General features: G+C 32.4%; 2 protein-coding genes across 3 annotated transcripts in view; one reads left to right on the forward strand and one right to left on the reverse strand.

Annotated features, from left to right (window-relative positions):
- Nucleotides 1-17,970, forward strand: part of LOC133192309 (docking protein 1-like) — a 93,149-nt gene that overhangs the window by 64,721 nt on the left and 10,458 nt on the right. Inside the window, exon 2 of one of the 2 annotated variants that reach the window (XM_061328325.1) lies at nt 9,162-9,250. In XM_061328325.1, the coding sequence (XP_061184309.1) occupies nt 9,191-9,250 (60 nt within the window). In that variant the 5' untranslated portion in view covers nt 9,162-9,190. Of the gene's footprint in view, nt 1-8,931; nt 9,251-17,970 lie in introns of those variants that run through there. The other variant, XM_061328324.1, reaches the window with a different exon arrangement.
- LOC133192802 (WD repeat-containing protein 54-like) lies at nt 1,961-8,770 on the reverse strand. Its single transcript, XM_061328809.1, has 9 exons — nt 8,430-8,770; nt 6,290-6,352; nt 5,932-6,004; nt 5,440-5,496; nt 5,052-5,129; nt 4,686-4,818; nt 2,596-2,758; nt 2,412-2,480; nt 1,961-2,110 (listed from the first exon to the last, which is right to left on the reverse strand). Exons 1-9 carry the CDS (start codon nt 8,655-8,657, stop codon nt 1,979-1,981), a joined length of 996 nt encoding a protein of 331 aa, XP_061184793.1. The 5' UTR covers nt 8,658-8,770; the 3' UTR covers nt 1,961-1,978.

Consider the following 17,970-nt stretch of genomic DNA (forward strand, 5'->3'; position numbering starts at 1 on the left):
ATTATCTCTTTAACACAACTGTGTAGGCTTGAATGTAAAACTCAGCAAAATTGTTTTCAAATTGAACAAGCAAAACTACCATAGCATGGGGCAAAACTAACCCTGTATACAGTACAATAAAAACATTTTGGGTGTTGATTGTTGTATGTCAAGCCGACATTTAAAATTATAAAGCAATAACATCCAGTGCATGTAATCTCATGCCTCCTTATCTGGGGATGTAAAGCAAATAAACATAACTGTTGTGTAGAATATCTAGAGCAAAATGCTGATAATTAAATGAATTTTACAAACAAGTACATTTATTTTGTCACTTAAGAAATAACTAACAATTCAGATATGTAAATCAGAAGTTTTAATGGACGGAGAATGCACACAATGCATAAATTTACAAATACCAAATAGTTCCAATAATACCAAATTGTATTATGCAACTTAAAAACTTGACTAAGGGTTTTTAATTAAATAAGAATACGGCTTGATAAGTTCTCGGAGATAAATTATTGAGAGCCATTTCTAACTGTACAGCCAATGCCCATCTTTGTCATCATACAGCACTGTATCCTTGATAATTTGAAAATAACATCTAAGTTCCTAGTTCACCAGGACATAAGTTTTGTTGCACAACAATATGTTTCACTAGTTTTGAACACATTTAAAATATAGAACAAGAAATAACAAAAGAAGACAACCTGTTACAATGACACAATCACAAATTGGGCATCAAAATAGATATACACTATAAAAGCTATCTAAAAATAACAAGTTTTATTTGTAGTTCACTCTATATTTAGATATTGCCTGTCTATCTGATATCTCAGACTAGGATTTTTACATGACCCAGACTTTGTGGAAGATGAATGTTCATTTAAGTTTCCCAAGCAGATGATATGCTCTCTATAAGTTGGGGTTAAAAATAAACTCACAGCTGTTCTCATGGTGAAATATCAGATCTTACACTGAAATAAGTGCATTGCACTCAAATTTTAACATAAACTTTCTCTTTATGCACAATTATCCAACTTGCATACAATTTTTGAATGTCAGATCATTTAAAGTGCTTTGCACTTAATGTTCACTTACATATATAATCTTCAGGAAAATTTAGGCACCTTAACAACAACAACAACAAAAATATATATATATATCCCAAAGCAAAGCAAACATGTTTATACCTAACAGGCATTAACAAATACATATATATTCTTATAATAAAGTCAAAATTTGTTGTCAAGAAATTCAAGTCTATATCAACTGAACATAAGGATAGTGGAACGTAGTCATTTTGGCTTCCACTAACAGTTAATTTGCTTTAACTTTCTTTCACTGTAACCATGATAACTATTAAAACACTGACGAAATTACAAAATCAGAAGTCATCACAAACAAACAACTTCAAAAAATCCTCAGATTATCTTTCTCGTATGAAAACAAAAAGTCCACCAGTAATAAAATAAAAATCTTGTACAACACATTCAATAAATTACAACCATGTCAATGATTTGTAAAATAATCACTGAATCTAACATACATGTATATTGCAGTGTGACACTTCCACAGGGCTGGGATGATATTCTGATAAGATACACTGTAGTCCATCTTGATACAAGGTTCCATGATACACATATCAATACACACTGTCCGCTATGAAACATTTTATAATTTATGTTAATTAATAATTAATGAATTAAGTCAAATACAAGGGATTTAGAAAGTTTTTAAATTCTCTTAATCCACACTATTACTTGTACTTACTTACTGCTAGATAAAATTTTTAACAAAATGAAGAATAAAAACTCTTTTATTACATCAATTGATAATAATGTGAATTTTTGATGGCATGTACATGTATACTAAAAAACTATCATAACACGTATTGTATCATAACCACTGTATCACCATATACATGTACATGTTATCACAGGACACATGTATCATCCCAGCCCTATTCTTTACATGACTGATTATCACACAAAGTTTAGCTCTGGACATAGAAGGAGAGATCACAACTGTCATAGCCAGTGGTACAGAATGCCCTGCCCTGGGGGTGGAGGAACTGGACTCCCACCAGCTGTTGGTCCGTGACACTTTCTTGGTACAAGTACTCAATCTGCAGTAAAATAATCCAATAAATGTAGGTCGACTATACCATACTTCATCAATATCTATTTTTACAACTTGATCTTATCACCATCCTGAACTACTTTTACTTTATTTCTGCTGAAAAAAATCCAGGGGAACAGTAGTTCATTTAATCTCAATACATATATTTTTCTGCTTTCATGTTAAATAATCTGTCACATCAGCTGACTACATGGGAGCCAAGGTTTTTCTCGGGGTCACTATGTTAACTGATACATGTACCTTTATTTACATGCAGGATTTATTCAATGTAATGATGAATTCCATACCTCTGGCATAGGGTTGCCTTCCTTGAGCTGCCATACTCGCACAAATGAATCCTCACTTGCTGATAACAGCTGAAAAAATAAAATCAAAATCAATTTAGGAATTTTATAACTGGAAAGTAAGAAATTTGTACTCAGACTTTCCATCCATACACGAGGAAAAACATATTCTTTAACTGAAACTTACCATTCCATTGTCAGAGGCCACATCCAAAGCAGTGACCCATCGAGCGTGAGCGTTAACCTGAGCCGCCAGTTTAGCTGTTTCTGCACTGTAAAGTCGAATCTGACCATTACCAAACCCAGCTACAATAATATTCTTCCACAAGGCAATACTACTGCAAGGAAATCTGAAAATAAATGTTTAACTTATCAAAATATGTCAAAATATCAATCCTCTCATATGTTGCCTAGTACTTGAGACAATGTGGAACCATTCTCTTGTATCTTACCAAGAACCTGTGATAAAAGGGGGACTATATACATATATTAAACAAATCCTCATGTAACTTTCCTTGAACCTGTCACGGAGTGACAATTTATAATCAAGTCATATCAATACCCATTCAGAAACTATGATATTGTGGAACTTGTTAAATGAAGTCCACTTGGTACCTTTTCAGAACCTGTCCCCAAAACATAATTATACTAAAACTGTAATCAATTTGATCTGTTTAATGCCCTTTATCTTGAACTTATGATGGGTCTATATAATCAAGTCAATACCCCATACTCAGAGGCTGTAAAAAAGGGGATCTGCTTACATGTTATCGAGTTCAAATAACCAGTGATACTTCTAGACAAGTTCTCCTATTACCTACACAGTGAGTTTGTTTAACCAAATCCTTCCAGAATCTTTCCAGGACTTATCATAGAGTGTGTTGTATGATGAAAATCTCCAAATAAATACCCTTATAGTCTGAGTACCTACCCTTAGTCTGTCATGGGGTGAGTACCTACCTTAAGTCTGTGATGGAGTGAGAACCTCCCCTGAGCCTTTGATGGAGTGAGTACCTACCCTTAGTCTGTGATGGAGTGAGTACCTACCCTTAGTCTGTGATGAAGTGAGTACCTACCCTGAGCTTGTGATAGGGTGAGTACTCATCCTGAGTCTGTGATATAGTGAGAAACTACCCTGAGTCTGCAGTGGAGTGAGTACATACCCTGATTCTGCGATGGAGTGAGAACCTACCCTGAGCTTGTGATGGAGTGAGTACCTACCCTGAGTCTGATGGATTGAGTACATACCCTGATTCTGCGATGGAGTGAGTACCCAACCTGTACCTGTGATGGACAGGGCTCGACATTAACTTTTTTTCCTACTTGTCCATTCGGACAAGTTACCAAGACATTTACTTGTCCGAACTCCAACTTCACTGGTCCGAAAATTGTTCAATAAAGATACAATACTGTCAACTTGAAAACTAAAATAAAGTCCATTACATGTGCTTGATTCGTGATGTTATTGATAAATATATAAAAAACAAAATTTCATCTAGACTTTCTATCCTAACAACAACATAAATGTTCACAAGTGACAAATGAAACTGTCAACATCAAACAGAATCTAAACTTCGTAACTCGACGTAACTGTCATGCCTTTGCAGTAGTATGCAATTAGTGAACTTCGATCCCGATCGAGTGTGAACTCGGTTACCGGTACATAGCGATCCATATCGGGATCGAAGTTCGTTTTTTATGTACTGCTTCTGGCCTTCTGTCCTTACCGATGAACCTTCAAGAGATGAACAGTCATTCTTTTTATTATTTGAAGACTTCTTTACATTAAAATGCACTTGTCTAATCGGACAAGTGCCCATCAATATTCACTTGTCCGTAAGTTTTTTTCACTAGTACCGGACAAGCGGACAAGCGTTAATGTCGAGCCCTGATGGAGTGAGTACATACCTTAGGTCTGCAATGGAGTGAGTACCTACCCTGAGCTTGTGATAGGGCGAGTACTCATCCTGAGTCTGTGATTGAGTGAGTACTGACCCTGATAGAGTGAATACCTACCCTAAATCTATAATATGGTGAGAACCTAACCTGAGTCTGTGATATAGTGAGGACCTAACCTGAGTCTGTGATAGAGTGAGGACCTAACCTGAGTCAATGATAGAGTGAGGACCTACCCTGAGTCTGTGATAGAGTGAGGACCTACCCTGAGCCTCTGTTGGAGTGAGTACCTAATCTGAGCCTGTGATAGGGTGAGTATCTACCCTGAGTTTATGATAGGGTGAGTATCTACCCTGAGTTTTTGATGTAGTGAGTACCTACCCTGAGCCTGTGATGGAGTGAGTCTGTTTAAAATTACTCCCCGAGAGTGACCAGATAATGATGTTTCCTTGCTCGTCTGAACTAATCATAGAGTTCCCACTGGAGGCCAAATCACAGATAGGGTGTCTATGCCCTACAATAATTACAATGTTCTATCAAATCAATACTGAGGAAAAGTTGTTTTAATAATCTTGAGTATTTTTCACCCCTGTGGTGAAAAAAAATTCTTTGGTGTAATATTTTTTTTATTTTGGTATTTGCCATAATCCAGAAGAATATGAAAACAACAGGAAGGTTTGTTGCTTATCACCTGTCAGGCTTTCTTTTAATGTCGAGAATGTGACATTTGTTCCTTTGGGTACATACCTATTAAACTTTCTTTCAATGTGACATTTGTTCCTTTGGCGGGGACATTAAACACATGGATCTCTCCCAGCTGTGTACCTAGAGAACAGACAAAAATATGATCAAAACTTTCAACCCATGGACTTTGCATAGCTATAAACATACATGTATAGTGTATACATTAAGAACAAGGACCAAGCATGGAATATCAGGACTTCCCGGTTCAAAAAAGCTCGACTTTTTCAATTCTACAAGCTGTGGTACTTTTGATGCATTATTCTTTAAAACTTTGTTTTCATTTGAAATTATCTTCTTCCAACATTTCTTTATAGCAACAAATATGTACTTATATATTGATGTACACGTGTTTAAAAACATGTTTGAAAAAAATGTGTTTTTAAAAGCTTACCAATACAGATAAAATTTTCTCCTATTCCTGTAATCCCTCTTCCAAAATTAGCATGTTCTGTAACAAAGTGTTATAAAATATTTCAAGCACTGGGGGTATGTTGGATGCTCAGGGGCATTAAATATATCTTCATGTCTAATATGCTCATAAGTGAATTAATGAGATGGCTGAAAAAAAAAAACTTCAACACCAAAAACCATTTCTCTCCTTTTAGTTTCATCTTCTTTTTTTTCCCTTAAGGTGACATTGTGTAAGTTATTTCAGATCAGGTTCAGGATAAACCTTCTGGTCACATGCAATACTGATCTCCCCTAGTATGAAATTCTAATGTTTTCTCCATTACAAAATTATGATACAAGTAGTACTTGACAGATATGAACTCATTCATTACATTTATTTTTTTAGTCATTATAAAACACAATAATACAAGCATTATAATGTTTAGATAAAGTAGTCAGTTTTGATTATAGTAATGTTAAGTCATCATATTACCTAATATATCTGTACTGTTGATATCACCCAGAGCATGCCAGTATATCATTGCAGACCCATCTGATTCAAACATCTGTACAGAAAGACAAAAAATAAAAGAAAAAATTAAATGTCACTTATAAGAATGAAGATACTCACAACACATGGTAAAATTCCATATTCATGTTTGCTTCTAATATCCTATAACTTTTAAGTTTACATTCATATTTAGAAACTTTAGACACAGCAAGACACCAAGGCATTTCTAAATAAAAATAGAGGATAGACTAGGAAAAAGGAAAAGATCTTGTTAAATATATTTTCTGATTGATGTTGATGGTTACTCACCACTATATATAATATGAATGAAGATGTTTACCTGTATTCCTTTTAATGAAGTTAAAATAAAAACTGTTCTGGTTGGAAGGCATACCCATTTGGCCTAAAATGAACATCAAAATCTAAATTCAACCAATATTAAAACAAAGTTCTTTGTCAATATGCAGGTCTGCCAGGCAGTTTTTTCGAAAGAAAAAAAAATCAAATTCCTAAGAGTCACTTCTCCTCTGTATTTTGTTTTTGCTCAGCATTTGCACTCTGCCTGCTTATTGTTCTCTATCCATATGCTCTAGAGCTTGTATAAAAGTTAAAGTTTTCATGCATTTGCTTAATATTAATAATTTTAAGAGGGCTGGGTGGTTGTGGCCATTTTCAGACTATATTGATCTCCTTTAGAAGAAGAGCTCCATATGAAGATATACAAAAATGATCAAATTTTAAAACTAAAATGTATGAAATTTTTCTTTGCCAAATGATAGTTCACAGCTTAAGATATCATATCTAAAAAATTTAGTTATATCTGATGGTTAATTTGTTGACCCCCCAGCCTCCTTAAATTAAAATAAACTTTGTCAAGAAAAAATTAAATCATGACTACTGAGCTCATCTGCTAACATATTCTTTGCTCACTGTACTCTCTCCATCACACATATGGTAGCAGAGGATTTCAATCAGGTCTAGGCGGCCTCCGTTTTTGGAGGATAGCTAGATTCAATATGGCGGCCAAATTTTTTACCATATATGGAAACCGCATTGCATTGTGGGATAGTTTATCCTCCAATTTCAGAGGATAACACAGGTAATTTTCAAACGCCTCGTGCCTACCTTTAATCAAAAAGTGCAAGCACCAGAGTACATGTATATTAAAGTTTAAACATTAAACTATCGATTGTATGTGGCGATTTGAGATTCTATGTCTAGAATTTTTACAATACGCTTTCAAAGTTGGCACTTCTTGCACTCCATTTTTACTTAATATTTCTTGGCATTTTGTCATATTTTTATGCTTTTCCCTATCGAGACAAATAAAAAGGGACTTAATCAATATTACTTTCACATTTTCTCTTAATTTAAAAATGAAGAAAAAAAAGAAACACAGAAGGAAACATATTTTAAACACAAAATATACTCTGCCTTATAATTTAAGCAATGAATGAGTATAAATTAAACAGATAAATAAATAATATTATAAAAAAAAATAAATTATTTGAAAAGCATATAAATAAATAAAATAGATAATTTAACATGTTTACTAAGAAATTAACATTATCATATACATGTACATACATATGTATAATAAATTAAAACAAAATATTACAAAAATGATGTGTTTCAGGATTATTCATTAAAAGAAATACTAGTAATACTTAAACTTAATTTTAAAAAAAAAATATTTATCAACATTTGTAAACTGTTTTACACATAATTACGGTACAGGAAAATCAGCTTGGCTATAATGAACGTCTCAGACAGGTAAGGGCAATCGTTGTTAACTAAGCTTTAAAGTTTAATTAAAACTAAATAATTGATTGACAGCATTTACAAAATAAATGTTATATTGATTTAATATCTAGATATATCCATCATCACATGAAATTTTATGTTTTATTTGTTACGGTTCATAAACTGATAAATGCAAGAGTTGCTGTTATTTGTTTGGTTAAGAGTTAACTGCCCTTTGTTTTGAAAAATCCGGTAGGTGGCGACACCTCTATCCTCTGTTTTTAGAGGATAAAATCTATCCTCCAAAAACAGAGGCCGCCTAGACCTGTCAATGGAGCCAGCATGTCAGACACAGACAAATTAGGCTAAATCCCCATTACTTTTCGTAAATTTCCAAATACAGCATGTATCTTGCATTAAATACTGTTGCACAACTCCTATATTCAAAGCACAGAATATTTCATAGGGGGTTAAAATCACAATCCTGTTATGTTTTTCTAGTAGATGCCATAGGTACTCCCCAGCTTAATTATTATAAAAATATATATCTACTATACTTGTTATGTTTATAGTATAGTAGATATATATTTTTTAACAATTAAGCTGGGGAGTGCCTATGGTAGAATAGATGGTGTACATCTAATAGCATGCTTTGAGGAAATTCGAATTAAAGTTTCTGTTGAATCTGTAATCTTCATTGAGAGAAATATTCATTTTGACACAATGAAAATACATACTTGTATTATCATTGGTGTGCTCTGCTGGGCTGCTGAAGGTTCTTTGCAGACGATGTTTCTGCTATTGACAGTGGATCCATCAGTGGATGCCGATATGATGTTGACAACAGCTTTATGGACAACAGCATAGTTCAGGACTCCTTTATCTAAAGCAACCAACACAGAAAGGTTGTTTGTAAGTGAAGATGCGCTGCTCTTCAAAATTAAAGGCTTTTCTTTGCGGTACATAGTGGAAAATTATGATGAGGTGTCGTTGAAACTTGTGTTGCTCGGTACGCGAGATAGCGCATGCGCTGATATGACACATATAATTTATTTGATAGGTCATACACTTAAATGAAATTATGTTAATGTCATATTAATTGACTGATCACGGTAAAGGAAGTAAAGAATTAAGTCACACCGCTTTTTAAAACCATTCTTGTTGCTATGAATCCAGCAAATTTATGCTCAAACAACTAAATTATATTACGAATCATTCAAAGAACAACCGTTATGACACAGGAGTTGGAAAACTCCGAGAAAGTTTTTAACTTCAAGTGCATCTATATTTTGTCCACGTTACTGCGTTAAAATAAATTGACAGCATATATTAAGTAGGTGGCGTTAATAAGGAACTATTCTTAGCTACTGTGCCAAGGAAAGTTTTTCAGGAAACCGAGTATCAGTTCGCGATAAACTTCTACGCTACTTCCTGGTTGTAGCTTGTCGGAGAAGGAAATTAAGAATAAGAGTGATGTTTTGGGACTACTCTTACTGAAATGTCAAGAAGAACGCAGTTAGCGGAGGGGGACGTACAGGTGAAGAAGGGGAGGCTACAGGTGAGAGACCGTTGTTTACATGTTATGTAATGAGGTGATAATAGCAGGTGCCCTACCATTGCCTACTGGTGTACAGTATTCAGTCTGTAAAGAGAAAAGAAAGTTGATTGTCATCCTCTTTAATTGCATAGTCATGAAAAAGATGACAACCTTTTTACACTCCCTTCATGGGTCAATGGAGTTATTTTCCTTTGTTCTGAGTAAAATTCTCTCTTTTTAACTGTTGCACATGACTACTTTAGTGAAAACGTGCGGATACTACTTAATTATCATTTATTTTAATTAAAAGTGCCTAGATCTAGAGTTTATTTATGTATTGAATTCTTATTTTTGGATGTCGTCGGTATATAAAAGGAGTGCGGGACGGTTCGCCCCTAAAGACCATTCGCGTTGAGACGTTTCGCCCCAAGATGCTTCGCGCCGAAGATCAATTAATTAATTATATGGTAATTATCACTTGTTAACAGCAATTATTAACTTCTTAATAACTTTTATACTGTGTTATATTAATCCAAACCAGACATAGACATAGAAATAAATTAAGGTATGTCACTTGTGAAATTAGTTTTATCAAAGATTTTTTTTTAGAAGTATATTTTTGATAAGTACTTATGTAGCATTACGCAAAATCCCAAAGAAAATTGGACTCAGTGTGCATCCTATTGTGCAACTGTAAAATGAACTTGAACCTTTTTGCACTTAAATTGTGCACTTAAATTGTAACTCTTGGGTTAATCGCTCTAACCAATGCTAACCTTTATCATATTTTACCAGAAGTAATCATGGCAATAATTATAATCTTATTTTACGTAAAATACATGTAGTTTGAATAATATTTATCATTGCAAAAAATCATGCAAATTACTGCACATAAATTATTGTGTGACCTTTTTGCTTTGCACTAAAAAGTATAGTATTCTGGGTATTAATAATATAAAAAGACAATAAAATATTTTCTTGCATCAAACTTTTTATGACTTAAGTGCTGATCGATTGGAAAAATCATGTAGTTTAAAATAATGAAAGAAAAAGGGGGCCAGTGATGTAAATTTTGAGATGTTGGTCAAAATGTGTGATTTTCAGGTCAAAAATATTTTTATCTTGACTTTTCAATATATCTTCATATCTTGGCAGAGTCTGTTGAGTGAATGTGTAAAACGTGTTCCGAGTAAAAATATGTAGGGCAAAAGTTATATTATTTTCTATTTATATGCACAATATGTACAGACATTGTCAAAGATTCAAAAGTGAATTGATGATCATGGAGAATGGATCTTTCGCATATGTAACCACTAGTTCTGATAATTAACACCCGTCTCATAATTTAGTTCTCCTCTTTATCTTTACATGGAGAGTCTCCAAATTATAGTTATAACACCTTAATTACAAAACTGAATCAGACAATTATGATTGCTGAATAAACATAATTATATCTGCACAGGGATAATTATACATTTCATTACGGTATAAGCCTATTTTCAACAATTTAAACATGAAAGTTTTTTTAGTAACTTTAGAACGTTTTTTAATAAAGTCAATATTAACCTTATATATAAATATTTATCTTAAAACATCGAAATATATCGTTATAGACAATTAATGTAGATTAAATTCGGCGCGAAATGTCTTGGCGCGAAAAGTCTTCTGAGGCGAATGGTCTCGGCGCGAAACCTCAATAGGGTGGAAACGTCCCGTTACCTATAAAAGCACCTGGCCATGCCGACAAATTGAACACAGCATGCTAGTGTGATATAATTTGTCGGTGTGGACAGCTGACAATTAACTTCCGAAAGTAAGAATTCAATGCTTATATTTACATTCTCTTACTTTCTCTCTTCATAGATGTTAATTTCATTCATCTTTGTTATAATATTTACATTCAGTGTTATTTTCTTTATAAAATCCATTAGAATTAATCCACGATGTTCAAATCTCTATTACACACACGAAACCTGTCACCGTGTGGTAGAATACACAGAAGGAACTATATGCATTTTCAATGCTCTAGTAACACCAAAATGTATGTTGTTTTGACCCAATTTAATAAAAGCAACTACCCTGTGAATTTTTTTTTTCTCCATGCAATGTTCATTTGTGTTATTTAACTTTCCAGCGTCACAAATGGCTCTTACGTCTATTAAGGAAACCAGTTCTGAAGGGTGCTAAATTCATATTAAAGATTAACAAAATAAACAATTATGAAGAGAGAAAATTAGAGAGTGTCAATATAAGCATTGAATTCTTATTTTTGGATGTCGTCGGTCTTATAACACACCTGGCTAACTCGCAGTATTCAATTTGTTGGCACGGCAAGGTGTGTTATAGGACCAACAACATCCAAAAATAAGAATTCAATGCTTAAATAAATTTATAGAGCCTTTCAGAACTGGTGTGCTTAATAGACGTAAGAGCCGTTTTGATGTGGAAAGTAAAATAACACAAATGTATGAATATTGTGAGGGGAAAAAAATTGGCAAATTAATCTTAAGGACATTGGCAAGTCAAGGTTTTCCGGAGAAAAAAGGTTTAATACATGGGTTTTTTTACTTATGAAATAGTGATTGAGAGTGATCTCCCGTGTAGAAATCTCTAAGCGGTGAAAACCAATAAAGCGTATGTTTACAGTGGTAAACAAAAGCACGTGTACTTCCTTCACTTCCTTCAACGGATAGAATCATCTATACAGCAAGAAAGAAAAGTAGTAATGGCTTTGTTGTATTCAGGGGACAAAGAGCCAGCAGGTCGTCATTTACCATAGCTCAGTATGCTGGGAAGAGCAAAGACGTGACATACATGTATGCTGAAAGGTAGACCGACTGAGAACAGTTCTCAGGTTATATGAAGGAAGCAGCATTAGTAACTACGTATAAAAATTGAAATAAATCCATGCCAATATTTTTATGACAATGCATTTCAATCAATTCAGTCAATTACATGATAGAATCAATCAACTAGTCTGACTCTCTTGACCATTATGAATATTTATGTTATTACAGCTGTTAAGGGAAGTAACTCAAATATAAACATCGGCGCCGGTGTGTCCTTGTCTTGTTTCTATATATACATTTTCAGCCAAAATATCTAGAAGTAATAGGAAATGAAGATACAATAATGTATATAATAGAAAAACTCATATGAAATAAGTGGGTTTTGGAGAAATGTTATGGTGAAAAATTATGTTGGTCCCTTTTATCAACATTTTACATAGGAAATGCATTGAAAATGGCAAAAACACTGATTTAACAAAATCTTAAAAAGAAGGTTGGCTTGGTAGGTTTAACAATCCAGAATAAAGCTTGTTTAGTACAATTCAACCTACTCAAGAGTTCTTGAAAAATTCTATACAATAACCAGGAACCTTGCATGTCCTTAAAGGTGCAATTGTTATATTTTTACGGTAACTGAATTGAGTATTTTGTTTTTAATTAAATTGAGCCAAAACAATACACATCTTGGTGTACCTTAGTGTATATAGTTCTATTTGTGTATTCTACTGTGCCATGACAAGGTTTTGTGTGTATTATAGGGGGGTCGAATGTTGTAGATATCCAATGGAATTCATATAGAAAATTGCACTGAATGTAAATATACACATTTGAGGGCCTTAATTTCCTTCATTATCACAGTAATGTAAATAAGTCTTAAATGATAACTAGACTAAGTTAAGCAAGGAGACCTCTTAAAAGTTGAACACAAACTTATTTTTTATATAAAAATTTTAGAAATTTTGTGAGATGTTTTTTTTTTTTGGTGAGATAACCCCATCCCCTTATAAAATAAATAAGATTCAATTCTAAGTAAGATATGTTTAGGCCTCTGTATTAGGACCATGCACAGGCACTTGTTTCTCAAGTGTAATGAATTTTTTAACCCATAGTATAATTATTATACTCTATGGGCTAGAAATTTTAATACAGAAACAATTGAGCATCTGTGGTAATAGGACAAGGAAAGTAGAGAAAAAAAATGAGTGCTGTTGTAATTTTTTTTATGGCTTATTGGCTGTTAGGGCAGTTTTCAAATTTACACTGACCATGTTTAATATTGTTTTTTTGTGTAAATACACTTCATAATACATTTGAACATGTTGAATGTCACCATGAAGCCATCATATCCTTGTCATTAGGGGAAAAAATTATTATTGCTATTATACACCTGTTTGCTATTTGAAAAAAAATTTTAATGAAATTATTTATTAAAATTCTTATTTTTGGACATCGGTCCTACATGTATATTATAACAGCACCTGGCCGTGCCAACAAATTGAATTGAATCCAAAAAATAAGAATTGATCATTGCTTATTTACATTCACTAATAAATTCTCTTTTTTCATAATTGTTGATTTTGTTAATCTTTATTATAAATTTAGCGCCTTTCAGAACTGGTGTGCTTGATAGACGTAAGAGCCGTTATGACATGAAACATTAATAAATGATACAAATGAATATTGCTTGAGAGAAAAAATGACAAATTAATTTTAAACATACAACTGTTATATTTTTACATTGATTTAATAGCCAGAGTAATTGTTTTTAATTAAATAGAACAATATACATTTTGGTGTTAGAGTACTGAAAATACATATAGTTCCTACTGCGTGTATTATTCTAGTGAGATTAGGTTTTGTGTGTGTTATAGGGTTATTGAATGTTTTGGATATCCACTGTATTTCATAAAATTACACACTCTGAATATAATTAATTATTATTGTTATATGAATTATAGTGGAAATCAGGTTTCTAGCTGAATAAATTAGGTTATGAGTCATTAACTTGATTATGCCAAAATAAAAAAAAAAAGATTGTTTCCTTAACCCAACAAAGGATGAATCGTTTAAACGTCCAAATCTGGCCCCCCGATAATTTACAAAAAATTACATTAAAGATTTTCTAAATATTTTTGCCTCAATCTTTCCATCAAACATTGTAGTTTATTGATTTCAATTTTAATTTTTACTTCCTTCCGCTGTAATTAGGTATTTATGTGATTAATATAGCAGGGGTATGTTGTTTACATCGATTTCTCATAGACTTTAGGCCACACCCCCATTTTGCAAGCCCATTTTTTATATGAGCGCATGGATGTTTCAAGTTGTCGTAAGTTTGGTCAATGTAAAGAGTTATACTAATCATTTACATTCATGAAAGAAATTGAAACAGTCTTGCGCTCATTTGTTATTTTCCAAAAAGGTGCAAAATCACGGGTGCTTGTCTCCATAGTAAAGGCACCTTGTTTACAAATTTCAACCCGTCTTTGACCTCATGAATAACAAAGCACTGAACACGTGATTCAAATCTATTCACTTCCACGCTTTGAGCACACCTATACGACATTGTGTCTAGTGTCTGCGAGCTATTGATGGTCAAATCATTTTTCAGATGGGTAATTAAAATTCTGGGAGAAAACTTTTTTATGATTAAGATGTGTTAATATTTTCAGTCGATTTTGTTTGATTTTTTTTTTTTTGGTATATATCAATTTATATTGAAGTCCTGTAGCATATAGCTTGCACTTACTGCTTGTGTGTCATAAATACAGAATTTTAATATTTAAATTACTGTGGTTATATATTATACATTAATTTGCCCTTGTTCCTAAATATACATTGGTGCTCCGTTCATTGCCTTGGAAGATATGAAAGATTTTTTTTAGTTAAAACTGTCATCAATTTTATAGTCCGTTATTTGAAAAACACCAATTCATCATATCTTTAGAAAAACAAATTGTTTGTTACAAGTGCACAAATGCATACTTCCAATAGAAGAAACCTTCATGGAAAGAAATTGAAGCACGGAGTGCTCGATAAAAAACATGTGTATCGGATGAAAAGTCACTGGATGCACAAAAAGCACCCCTAATTTGAATAGAAGGAAGCTTCAGATTTCTTCTGAAGCAAATGCTATAACTTTTTATAGCGGCACAAAATTTTTTTTTTTTTTTTTTTTTTTTTTTTTTTTTTTTTTTGCAGATCATGTAAAAGAAAGTCCATGTTCGCAGGTATTTTTAAAGCATAATGTTTAAAAGCAAGAACATGCATTTGTATGACCCTTTCACATGTCCGATCTAGATATTAGTAAAAAAAAAAAATCAGTCGAATGAAAAAGGGCGTTAAAATACCTCGGAGTGATTTATTATTTATCTTACAACAGGGAGAGAGTTTGTTAAAATCAAAAAGTACAGGAGTGGATTTCGACAATTAATGAATTCCTAAATGAGGAAGATCATATTAACTTGTCTGGCATGAATAAACAGGATTTTTGAAGCAATGCAGTTTGGACTGTACAAAGTACACTGACACGGATGTTTCTTTATCCACCAGCGATGATACTGACTTTAAACTGACGTTTAAATTTTCACTTTCTTAACTATCTATTTTTTGTACACCGAGTGTAGTTTTATATCATAATTCAACCGCCTATGTGTATTTGTTGTAGCACACGGATTTTGCAAAAATTATATATATATATATATATATATATATATATATATATATATATATATATATATATATATATATATTATATATATATATATGTATGAACAATTTCTTATTATGTTCATAATAAGCTTAAATGGATTAATTATTTCTTTTTCTTTTTTTTAAAAAAGTTTCTTTGAAGTGTGAAAAATAGTGTATCCTTCGTTCTAGTTCTGTTTCCAAATTCCATTGTGTATTTAATACATAAATAATTTAATGAATTTCTAGTAAATCATTTCAAATACAACTCGTAAGTTAAGTAGAAAAGAAATCAAAGTTAAGCCAACCAAATTAAAAATGTATGCTTATATATTTTGTCGGTCTCTAGCATGAAAAAGGCTTTTTTAGGTGTCTGAGTTAATCATAAAAATTAGTACACCTCGAACACACGCTAACATATTCATACTAATCGCACGCTTGAGAGAAGCTCCGCCTTCTCATTCAAATAATACAATGACCTACATAGTTGTAAAGGCGACACCGGGATTGTACAGTGAAGTATACGATTTTATTTAATCAATATAATGTATATATTGAAAGTCTCTTTCCCCAAAAAATCTTTTATGAGTATCTATACAGACTATGCTTGAAGACTTTAGCTATAATATAACAATGTTCTGATTTGAAAAGGTAAAATTCTGCATTTAAAAAGGGGCGAGAAAGCAGTGTTATGAGGATTCATTCTTTTGGAACTCACATTGTCTGTTGGTCAACAGATTTTCTTTTCTCTCAAGATATAAAGTTATTAACGTCTATTCACAAATACAACAAATATCAATCTGGCTCTAGAAATACATTAGTAGAAATGCATACTATTTATCAACTGTACATTTTCACTGTCTTAATCATTTATTGCACTTCTTGTTAACCATAATCATGAAAATGATGAATTATCTGTAAATTCAAACACAACATTGTATATACAGATACTCAACATTGTAACTGACTAAAGATACTTGCTGTCATGCAATATTGAACTGACTATATTGATCTTTACATGCTGTCATACAACATTATAATTGACTAGAGATGCATCAAACTGTCATACAACATTCACTGACTACAGAGATACATGATGTCATACAACATAATGTAACTGACTACAAATAAATGCTGTCATACAACATTGTAACTGACTGTAGATACTTGCTGTCATACAACATTGTAACTGACTATAGATACTAATGCTGTCATACAACATTGTAACTGACTATAGATAATTGCTGTCAAACAACATTGTAACTCAGACTATAGATACTTGCTGTCATACAACATTGCAACTGACTACAGATAAATGCTGTCATACAACATTGTAACTGACTATAGATACTTGCTGTCATAACTGTGTCATTGTAACTGACTACAGATACATGCTTTCATACAACATTGTAACTGACTAGTGTCTACACATACATGCTGTACGTCATACAAACTTGTAACTGCATGACTATACTGTTTACAGAAAATAGATTCTTTATATGACTTGCCATTTATATGACTTGCCAGTCCATCTCTTTAGATCATGTAGATACATGAATAATATTTACTAGATTTCTGTTTAAAAATCCAATAATGTTTAGGGTAAGGAGAGGGGGAAGTGAGGTGATATGCATGTATCATCATGTCAGTCTGTCTGTATAGACATAAATATTAATGCAACTGGTCAAGGAAGTAGATTTGTTTTCAGCATATAGCTCCAAAGGACAAGATTAATAAATCACTTTGAACTATAGACAATAACATTTCAATCATGTAGAAGGACCTCAAATTATTAGAAGCCAAGCCCGGCCTACATTAAGGCAACTGTATGTTATCTTTTAGTACTTGATTGCACAGGTCTGTGTTAAAAATGTGTCTATCATTCAAGTTAATATATATAACAAGGCCAACAATAAATAAACGATTTGTTTGATATGTACTCTGAATGACTACTCTATGAAAATCACCCCAACCCAATTATTTTTTCAGTGCTTTAAATTCTTTTTTTTTTTTTGTTTGTTTGTTGTTTTTTTTTTTGATTCCAGGAAAAATACAGATGATGCTTATTATTTTTTTTAAGTTAAACTTTATCATTTCTTTCAGATGCTTTTTAGATTGAAAATTTTAATAGCAGTAAATATTAAATCTGTCTAGTTGTCCAGTGTATAATGAAAAACATCTATAAATTTTTGTATGTGATTTTTATGGCAATTTTCAATGTATTAGATAATTAAAAAGTAATATTTAAAAAATTCTACATAC

Source organism: Saccostrea echinata, unplaced genomic scaffold, assembly GCF_033153115.1.
Source record: "Saccostrea echinata isolate AGI-Se365-2 ecotype Australia unplaced genomic scaffold, CSIRO_AGI_Sech_v1 ptg000025l, whole genome shotgun sequence".
Classification (NCBI taxonomy): domain Eukaryota; kingdom Metazoa; phylum Mollusca; class Bivalvia; order Ostreida; family Ostreidae; genus Saccostrea; species Saccostrea echinata.